Source organism: Muntiacus reevesi, chromosome 5, assembly GCF_963930625.1.
Source record: "Muntiacus reevesi chromosome 5, mMunRee1.1, whole genome shotgun sequence".
Taxonomy (NCBI): Eukaryota; Metazoa; Chordata; class Mammalia; order Artiodactyla; family Cervidae; genus Muntiacus; species Muntiacus reevesi.
Window position 1 is genome coordinate 24971216 of NC_089253.1, and position 10514 is coordinate 24981729.

At 42.1% G+C, this 10514-nt stretch overlaps 1 protein-coding gene across 1 annotated transcript; it reads left to right on the forward strand.

The window, feature by feature from the left end:
* The first annotated feature begins 2716 nt into the window (after positions 1-2716).
* On the forward strand, positions 2717-4264 carry MRGPRX2 (MAS related GPR family member X2). Its single transcript, XM_065937020.1, has one exon. It carries the CDS (start codon positions 2717-2719, stop codon positions 3797-3799), a length of 1083 nt encoding a protein of 360 aa, XP_065793092.1. The 3' UTR covers positions 3800-4264.
* The last annotated feature ends 6250 nt before the right edge of the window (positions 4265-10514 follow it).

Sequence of the window (10514 nt, forward strand, 5' to 3'; positions counted from 1 at the left end):
TGTGTCCACCACACAGAGCTAGGCTCTGTGCCTACCAATGCATGGAGAAAAGCATCATCTGTCCTTATAAAGATCACACATGGGGCCATTTCTAGCTCAAGAGGCCTCCTGACCCACTCACACCTGTCATTCCAAGAGCTCTTCATGACCCTAAATCATGATCTCCTTTCTTCCTAGGGGGTGCATTCCTCTTAGTCACAAAGATGGCCCCCACAGCATGACCTCCTGGCCCTAGAAGGTTATCTCAGTTCCAGGCAGAAGGAACGCTGACCTTAGAGTCCTTTGGTCACCCTCTCATAATTTGTCCATATTTTTCTCCTCCTGCCTCTCTGAGGACATGACATGGCCCGGGAGGCTGACTGGAGGTGACATTCTCATGTCATTAGAGGGTCGTGTTGCAGTAGAGAGAGCAGAGGCAATAGAGTCAGAGAGTTGCTGTTGTTGTTCAATTGCTAAGTTGTGTCCGACTCATTGTGACCCCATGGACTGCAGCACACCAGGGTTCCCTGCCCTTCACTATCTCCCTGAGTTTGCTCAAACTCATCCCATTGAGTTGGTGATTGCTATCTAACCAGTTCATCCTCTGTCACCCCTTTCTTCTTTTGCCTTCAACCTTTCCCAGCATCAGGGTCTTTCCAGTGAGTCAGTTCTTCAAATCAGGGGGCCAAAGTATTGGAGCTTCAGCATCAGTCCTTCCAATGAATCTTAAGGGCTGATCTCCTTTAGGATTGACTGGTTGGATCTCCTTGCTGTCCAAGAGACTCTCAGGAGTCTTCTCCAACTCCACAGTTCAAAAGCATCAATTTTTTGGCATCAATTCTTCTTTATGGTCCAACTCTCACATCCATACGTGACTACTGGAATGACCATAGCTTTGAGTATATGGACCTCTGTCAGCAAACTGATGTCTCTGTTTTCTTAATATGCTGACAAGGTTGGTCATAGCTTTTTTCCAAGGAGCAAATATCTTTTAGTTTCATGGCTGAAATCACCATCTGCAGTGATTTTGGAGCCCAAGAAAAGAAAAATCTGTCACTGCTTCCATTTTTCCCCTTCTGTTTGCCATGAAATGATGGGGTCAGATGTTATTATCTTAGTTTTTTTGAATGCTGAGTTTTAAGTCAGCTTTTTCACTCTCCTTCTTTACCCTCATCAAGAGGTTTTTTAGGTCCTCTTCACCTTCTGCCATTAGAGTGGTATCATTTGCATATCTGAGGTTGTTGATATTTCTCCTGACAATCTTGATTCCAGCTTGTGCTTCATTCAGCCCAGCATTTCACATGATGTACTTTTCTTAAGTTCAATAAGCAAGGTGACAATATTGACTCCTTTCTCAATTTTAAACCAATCACTTGTTCCATGTCTGGTTCTAATTATTGCTTCTTGACCTGCATACAGGTTTCTCAGGAGGCAGGTAAGGTGGTCTGGTATTCCCATCTCTAAGAATTTTCCACAGTTTGTTGTGATCCACACAGTCAAAGGCTTTCGTGTAGTCAATGAAACAGAAATAGATGTTTTTCTCAAATTCCCTTGCTTTCTTTATAATCCAGTGAATGTTGGTAATTTGGTCTCTGGTTCCTCTGTGTTTTCTAAACCTTGTTCATCTGGAAGTTCTCAGTTATGTACTGTCGAAGCCTAGCTTGAAGGATTTTGAGCATAACCTTACTAGCATGTGAAATGAGCACAACTGTACAGTAGTTTGAACACTCTTTGGCATGCCCTTCTTTGGGATTGGAATCAAAATTGACATCTTCCAGTCCATGGCCACTGTTGAGTTTTCCAAATTTGCTGGCATATTAAGTGCAGCACTTTAACAGCATCATCTTTTAGGATTTGAAATAGCACAGCTGGAGTTCCATCACCTCCACTAGCTTTGTTCGTAGTAATGCTTCCTAAGGCCCACTTGACTTCACACTCCAGGATATCTGGCTCTAGGTGAGTGACCACACCAGCATGGTTATCCGGGTCATTAAGCCCTTTTTTGTATAGTTCTTCTGGGTATTCCTGCCATGTCTCTTAGTCTCTCTTGCTTCTGTTAGGTCCTACAGTTTCTATCCTTTATCATGCCCATTCTTGCATGAAATTTCCCTTGATGACTCTAATTTTCTTGAAGAGATCTATAATCTCTTCCATCCTATTGTTTTTCTCCATTTCTTTGCATTGTTCATTTAAGAAGGCCTCCTTATCTCTCCTTTCTAGTCTCTGGAATTCTGCATTCAGTTGGGTATATCTCTCCCTTTCTCTCTTGCCTTTCACTCCTCTCCTTTCCTCAGATACTTGCAAGCCCTTTTCAGACAACCATTTTACCTTCTTGCATTTCTTTTTCTTTGGGATGGTTTCGGTCACTGCTTCCTGTACATTGTTACGAACCTCCGTCCACAGTTCTCCAGGCACTCAGTCTATCAGATCTGATCCCTTGAATTTATTCATCACCTCCACTGAATAATCATAAGGGATTTGATTTAGGTCATATCTGAATGGTCTAGTGGTTTGCTTTGCTTTCTTTAGCTTAAGCCTGAATTTTGCAATGAAGAGCTCATGATCTAAGCCATAACTCCAGGTATTGTTTCTGAGTCAGAGAGAAGTGGGTTTAAATATTCCAGGTCTCCAAGGCTGTGTGGACTGCAGGAAGCATCTAAATCTCTGCAAGCCCCCAGTTCCCTCCTCTGTGACAGGGGGACAGTAACTCCCACCTAGCAGGGTGGCACGAGAATGGATGATCACACAGCAGGTGCTTTTACATCTTTGTGTTCCCAGGAACACCAGCGGAGGGTTTCTGAGCTTGGATCCAACCACCGCAGCCTGGGAGACAGCATTCACATCCACGAATCACACTGGCCAGGCCCATCCTCAAACTTTCAACGCGGTGACCGTGACCCTGTACCTGCTGACGGCCGTCATCGCCCTGGGGGGACTGGCTGGAAACGCGGTGGTGCTCTGGCTCCTGGGCTTCCACTCGCGCAGGAACGCCTTCACCGTCTACATCCTCAACCTGGCGGCAGCCGACTTCTTGTGCCTCTGCTGCCAAGTTATCGATTCCGTGGAGGCCCTCATCACCTGCTGCAGCCCCAGTTCCAGCCCCGCCTTTCTCGCCACGGTGATGACCTTCGCCTACCTGGCGGGCCTGAGCTTGCTCAGCGCCATTAGCACCGAGCGCTGCATGTCCGTCCGATGCCCCGTCTGGTACCGCTGCCGCCGCCCCACACACTTATCAGCCATCGTGTGCGCCGTGCTCTGGGCCCTGGCCCTGCTGCTGAGCACCCTGGAAGGGAAGTACTGTGGCTTGCTCTTAACGAGTTTCAGCCAACTTTGGTGTCGGGTGTTCGATTTCATCGCCGCCGGGTGGCTGATGTTCTTATTTGGGCTCCTGGCGGGGTCCAGCCTGGCCCTGCTGCTCAGGATCCTCCGAAAGTCCCAGCGCATGCAGCTGACCAGGCTCTATGTGACCGTCGTGCTCACAGTGGCGGCCTTCCTGCTCTGCGGCCTGCCCTACGGCATCCTCTGGTTCCTCTTAATCTGGATCCAGGATGATCTGTTTGCCATCCCATGTCACCACTGCCTGGTTGTCTTTGGTTTGTCCTGCGTCAACAGCTCCGTCAACCCCATCATTTACTTCTTCGTGGGCTCCTTCAGGCAGAGGCAGGCAAAGAAGCGAGGGCGAGGGCGGCGGACCCTCAAGGCGGTGCTCCAGCAGGCCTTGGAGGACATATCAGAACTGGGTGAAAGCGAAAGCTCCTTTCCTCGGGCAACCCTGGGGTCGGGAAGCAGTCTGGTGTCGGGAAGCGGTCTGGTGTCCTGATTCAGGGTCTCTGCCTTGGTCAGACACACTGTGGCTTTGAGCGACAACTTCCTCTCTGTCACTTCGGGAGGATTTCTTAGGTTCTCGCAGCCTCTGGACCCACCCTGACTGTAAAACGGTTAAACAAACCATCGGGGTGCTGAGGATTAAGGGAGACATGGCCTGTCGCACAAGCGCTGCGTGCTGTCTTCAGGACTGTCTTACCCAGGGGTCTTCACCCCACCCCATGGGAGCTTTGCCAACTCTGGGTTGCAGGACTATTTTCACTTATGAAGAATCCCACCTTCAGCAGAAGTTGAACGCAGTGCACGAAAGGTCTTAAGTTTCTTTGGTCACTGCACTTGCTAGGGATTAAACATGACATTTTTGACCGGTTTCTTACAATCTGTTACTTTCTTACAATCAGTTTTTATACAAGGAAAAGAATTCAATTTCCATCGAGCCCCAAAGAGTAGTCTTTGATTTTGCCAGGCCTCAGAATGACTCCTAAGCTGAAAAAATGTTTATTGAATAAATGACTTAATGAATGAAAAAAAAAATGATGAATTTTTAAGTCCAGCCTGTGCTAAATCTCCATTTACCAGATTTGAATCCCATCTTTAAGTCTGTTGCTTTCACCATTTTCAACTTTTTCAAGCATGACGTTTTATAATCAGATAAATCAATAATAAAGCATATCTGAGGTTTGTGGTGGGTCATCTTCCTGTGGTTTCCTTCTGCATACCCTCCAGTAGAATCCGACATGCACACCTTCTCACTCCTACTCCTTCATCATTGCCCTGGAGCTCACTGATCCTTCATGCACATTTCCAGCGTGTCTTACTAGACTCTGTTCTCCGAAAACAGAATCTGTGTCAGATTTACCTTCTATTTCAAAGAGCTCACAGCACTGATTTTAGCAAGCTAGTTACACACAAAATACTTTTGTTACTTGTTCTATAAAAATAAAATATTAAGCTTAAATGTTGCATTTTTCAATAATTTTTAACTGAAGTATAATTAAGACAGAGTGATTGCACAGATAATTAGTGGATACAGTTCAATGAGTTTTGGCAATAAATACACACCCATGTGATTGACATAGACACACTTCAATATATATAAAATAGATAACTAATAAGTACAGGGAACTCTATTCAATCAATACTCTGCAGTGATCTATAGGTGAAAAGAATCTAAAAAAGAGGGGCAATACATACATGCATAACTGATTCACTTTTCTGTACAGCAGAAACTAACACAATATTGTAAATGAACTATACTCCAATAAAATTTTTTTAAATAAATAAATATGCACCCATGTAACAAAAAGCTCCCATCAAAACATAACACATTTTCATCACCTCTGAAAGATCCCTCTTGTCCCTCCCAGCCATTCCTTCTGCCCCAGAGGCAACCATCATATCTACTTCTGTCACCTAAGATTACTTTTGCCTGAACTTTGACTCATACAATGCACTTTCTTGTTCCTGCCTTCCTTCACTCAGCATAACATTTGGGGGATGTACTTACAACATTGCATTGCACATACCAGTAGTCTGTCTCCTTCATTGGATGGGTGTCTACAGTTTATTTTCATATTGATAGATATATGTGGAGTATTACACTTTTGCCTATTGTGAATAAAGCTGCTGTGAACATCCTTATTCAAATCTTTTTTGGGACATAAGTTTTCATTTATCTTGGGTAAATAACCTGAACTGAAATTGCTGTGTCTCATGGAGCAACTTTACAGAAACTGTCGAACTCTTCTTAAGTGGTTGTGTTATTTCCCCTCCCCACCAGTGATGTGTGGAAGTTCCAGTTCTTGTGCACGCTTCCTGATAAGCATGGTGCTGCCAGTCTTTGGAGTTTCAGCCCTTCGGATGAGTATGAAGTGGCATCTCATTATGTTTTCATTTGCATTTCCCAAATGACTTAAGAAATTGAACATCTTTTCATGTGTGTATTGACTACTTGTTTTTCTTTGAAGTGTCTGTTTACCTTTTGCCCATTTTCATAAAGTGTTTCCCTTTTTCAATATTTGTAGGAGCTTCTATGTGCTGAATATGAGCCCTTTGTGAGTTATGCATATTATAAATATTTATCCAGTTGGTGGTTTTGCCTATAATAGATTTTATATTTCAAAGCACATTTAAATTTATGGAAGAATGTTGCAGAAAGCAAAGGGGGTTCCCACATACTCCCTCTCCCCACCCCACTCCCCTGCACAGTTTCTCCTATTACCAACATTTTCCATTAATGACGCATATTTATTGAAACTGATGAGCCAATAGTATTAACTGAATTCCATAGTTTACATTAGGGTTCAATCTTTGTGTTATAAAGTTCAATAGGTTTGACAAATGCAGAATATCATGCATCTACCATTTTAGTATCATACAGAATGCCTTTTCAGTCTCCAAAATGAACACATAGAACATTTATCACAGTTATTTTAAACTCTCATTCTGACAATTCCTCGTATCTCAGCCAGATTCTAAATTCTTATATAGAGAATCTTATATGGGGTATCATACATGAAATCAATTGATTCTATTGTTAATACTGATAAATTAAACATTAGAAATATAAGTTTACTCTTCAAATGTATAACCATTACTGCGAGACAGGAGAAGGATTGAACCAAACGTTGAGTGACATTTCATGAGGAGTCATGACTCAGAAAACCCCACACTCTCATTTACCAGCAGGTCCCAATACAGGAAATCATGGGATGGTGCAGCATCCTTGATAAATCTCACTTGGGTACCAGGCTTCACCCTTCCTCCTGCTGGCACCTCTCCAAGGTGGAGAAGCATCCTCTAGAGACTGTCAGTCCCATGAGACTTTTCCCTTCAGCACGGGCCAGCTTGGCAATTCCAGCAAGAATAACAGAGGAAAGGTACATTTATCGAGTATTTATTTCCAGAGCTGGTGGGTTTTTCCTCTTAGTGCCCATTCACATAACTCTACCTGGGGTGGAGTATTCAGGAAGCCACAGGGCGGATGGGGTCAATAGCAAAGGGCAGGAGACAGGAAGCCTCCTCCTGGCAACTTTGGAGACTGTCAGTCTTGACCTTGAAGATCTGAACTGATGAATCAATACGGTTCCCCTTGATGAATCAAGACCTTATCCCCATTCTCCTCTCCTTTTCAACCACTCAAATGTGCTATCATCATGAGAAATCTGCTTCTGTCCTTAAATCAGGGAGCAAGATAGAGCACATGCATGCATCCCAAAACTAAAGTTATGAGGAAAATCCAGGCATTTGTTTTACTTCCTTTCAAATGTGCTTTTCCTTTCTGTAGCTCCCAGGCTTTCAGCAGACAATAGATGGCCTAATATGTGATGGTTAAAAAGAGTTTAATTAAGGGACAGTTTACTAACCTGAGTAGGTTAGAGAAACTTACATGGGACGCTGACCTTTTTCCACTGGGGAAAGTAATAGGCTTGAAATAGGCTTTTACTATCCTTGAAAGACAAGGGAAGAAGAAGTTACCAGAACTCAGGGAGGGCTCTAGCTATAGATGTCATTGTGACTGTCTGAAAGGGCCACCAGACAGAGGCTCCATCCCTGAAAGTAGAGTTACATCACCACTGCAGACTCAGCCTGGCAAGAGAAAGCCAGGGTGCTAAAAGAAAAATCCCCAGATTGTTTTCCTTCTTCCCTCCAATCCCATGTCAATGTCTCCCTTTCACTGAAAGTATCCAGGAGCCAGAAGGAGAGGGAGGCCATCATGAAACACAGAGATGTCTTCTCCAAGGACAGAGAGAAGGGTACAAAAGATGGAAATGAGATTTGATGACAAGTCTTACAGCCTCCTCACAGTTGCTATTTCCTGGAACCTTCTCTATCTCAGCATGATTAGATCAATCTCTCATTGTATCTCACACGGTTTGTTTCTTTGACTGCTTCCCTGTTTGCATCCCTATCTGGTATAACTTCTTTAGAATAATCTCTCACTATCATCATGAACTCCTTAAGCACGAAATGCAAAATTTTTAAAAAGGATTTTTAAAGTATTTTAAGTTTGCGATTTGGGCTTCTCTAGAAAGAAAGTCATTATAAGAGTGACTCAGGGACTTCCCTGGTGGTCCAGTGGTTAAGACTCTGAACTTCCAATACAGGGACATGGGTTCAATCCCTGGTCTGGGAATTAAGATACTGCATGCCACACACTGCAGAAAAAAAAAAAAAAAAGAGTGACTTAAACAAGAAAGAAGTTACTATTAATAGGACTAGACTGATGCCTTTGAGGCGTTAGATACCTTTTAAATTGCTGCTCCCCATCCCTAGAGAGATAACTTCATCCTTGAGGTTCTGAATGGCTCCCGGACACATGAGCATTCCATCCAGAGAAGAGGAGGAGGAAATGCATAACCCAGGAGTTGGTTACATCACTTCTGCTCACCTCCCACTGGCCAATGTCTAATCACATCCTGCCGTACAGCATTAAGGGAGGCTGGGACAAGGATCCTCTTTCTTGCCCAAAACTCTCAGAATTATGTGATAGAAGTAATGGATATTTGGAGCAACTATCAGTTTCTGCACCTCTGAATCTCTCACATGGCAAGCTCACATGAAGATTTTTCTTGGGGCTCCTCCCATAATAAATGATGTGGTGGAGAAGAGTGGGAAAGCCTCAGGCAGGGTTTGAGAAGCCCAGAACTGGCACTGGGCCTGCTATTCACAATGTCATCTCAGAAAAACCCTTTGACTCTTGAAGCCTTGGCTTCGTCCTGTGTTAAATGGGGGCATTACAACACGTAGTCTCTAAGGGACATGTGCTACATGCTGGGGATACATTAGTGAACAATAATAACCAAAAAAGCCCAGACATGTCTAAGCATTATTTAGCTTTGATAACAGGGAGACAAAAGAAACCAAAAGCAATACACTTAAAAGTTAGAACTGCAACCTACCTGTTCAGTGCCATGAATAAAAAGCACATGGTGAAGAGTGGACAAGATGGCAAAGTGAACCCTGAGTTCACTTCCTCTCACAAGTACACTAAAAGTATAACTGTGTGCAGAACAACCATCAAAGAAAACGACTGGAACCTACCAGAAAAGATCTTCTACCACTAAAGACATAAAGAAGCGACCACAATGAGATGTGTAGGATAGGTAGACTCATGATCTAACCTAATCCCATGGTGAGTGACCCGCAAACTGAAGAATAATTATATTGCAGAAGTTCTCGCACAGGATTGAGAGTTCTGAGCCCATGTCAGGCTCCCCAGTCTGGGGGTCTGGCATTGGGAAGATGAGTCTTCGGAGTCTTTGGCTTTGACGCCCAGCAGGGCTTAATTGCAGGCTTAACTGTTTTCAGTAGTCAAGACATGGAAGCAACCTAAATGTCCATTGACAGATGAGTGAATAAAGAAGATACAGTACATATATACAATAGAATATTACTCGGCCATTAAAAAGAATGAAATAATGCAACCTATAACCACATGGAGGGACTTAGAGATTATCATACTAAGGGAAGTCATTCAGACAGAGAAAGACAAATACCATATGATATCACTTATATACGGAATCTAAAAAAATGATACAAATTGAACAATAAAAATCATATGATCATCTCAATAGATACAGAAAAAAAGCTTTTAATAAAGTTCAACATCCATTTACAACAAAAAACTCTCCAGAAAGTTGGCATGGAAGGAATCTACCTCAAAATAATAAAGGCCATATATAATAAATCCACTGCCAACATCATACTCACTGTTGAAAAACCGAAAGCATTTCTTCTAAGATCAGCAACAAAACAGGGATTTCTACTCTCACCACTTTTATTCAACATAGTTTTAGAAGTCCTAGCCACAGCAATTAGAGAAGAAAAATAAAAGAAATCCAATTTGGAAATGAAGAAATAAAACTGCTACTGTTTGCAAATGACATGATACTTTACACAGAAAATCCTAAAGATTCCATCTGAAAACTGCTACAGTTGGTCAATTAATTTGGTAAAGCTGTATGATACAAAATTAATATATGGAAATCTGTTGCATTTATATATATTAATAACAAACTATTAGAAAGAGAAACTAAGGAGCAATCCCATCTACTATCACATCACATCAAAAAGAAGAAAAAAATACCTAGGAATAAACTTACCCAAGGAGGCAAAACACATGTACTCTAAACACTGATGAAAGAAATTGAAGATGACACAAATAGATGGAAAGATATATCATGATCTTGAATTAAAAGAATTAATATTGTTAAAATTACCATACTACCCAAGGCAGTCTATAGAGCCAATGCAATTCCTATCAAAATACCAATGGCATTTTTCATAGAACTAGAACAAAAAGTTTTTAATTTGTACGGAAATACAAGAGACCCTGAATAGCCAAAATAATCTTGAAAAAAAAGAACAAAGAAAGAGGAATCACACTCCCTGACTTCAGACTACACTACAAGGCTACAGTCATCAAAACAGAATGATAATGACATAAAAACTGACACAAAGATCAGTGGGACAAGACAGGAAGCCCAGAAATAAACCCATGCACTTATGATCAATTAATCTACAAAAAAAAAAAAAACTGTCTCAAGTGGTGCTGGCAAAACTGGACAGCTACAGATAAAAAAATAAAATTAGTATATTCTCTAATACCATATACAAAAATAAACTCAAAACATCCTAAAAGACCTAAGACCTAAAATAAGTAAGACTGGATACTATCAAACTTCTAGAGGAAAACACAGGAAGAACAC

Bases quoted from the DNA above. Each gene is read 5' to 3' on its own strand.
- MRGPRX2 (XM_065937020.1), top strand. From the start codon at position 2,717: ATGATCACACAGCAGGTGCTTTTACATCTTTGTGTTCCCAGGAACACC.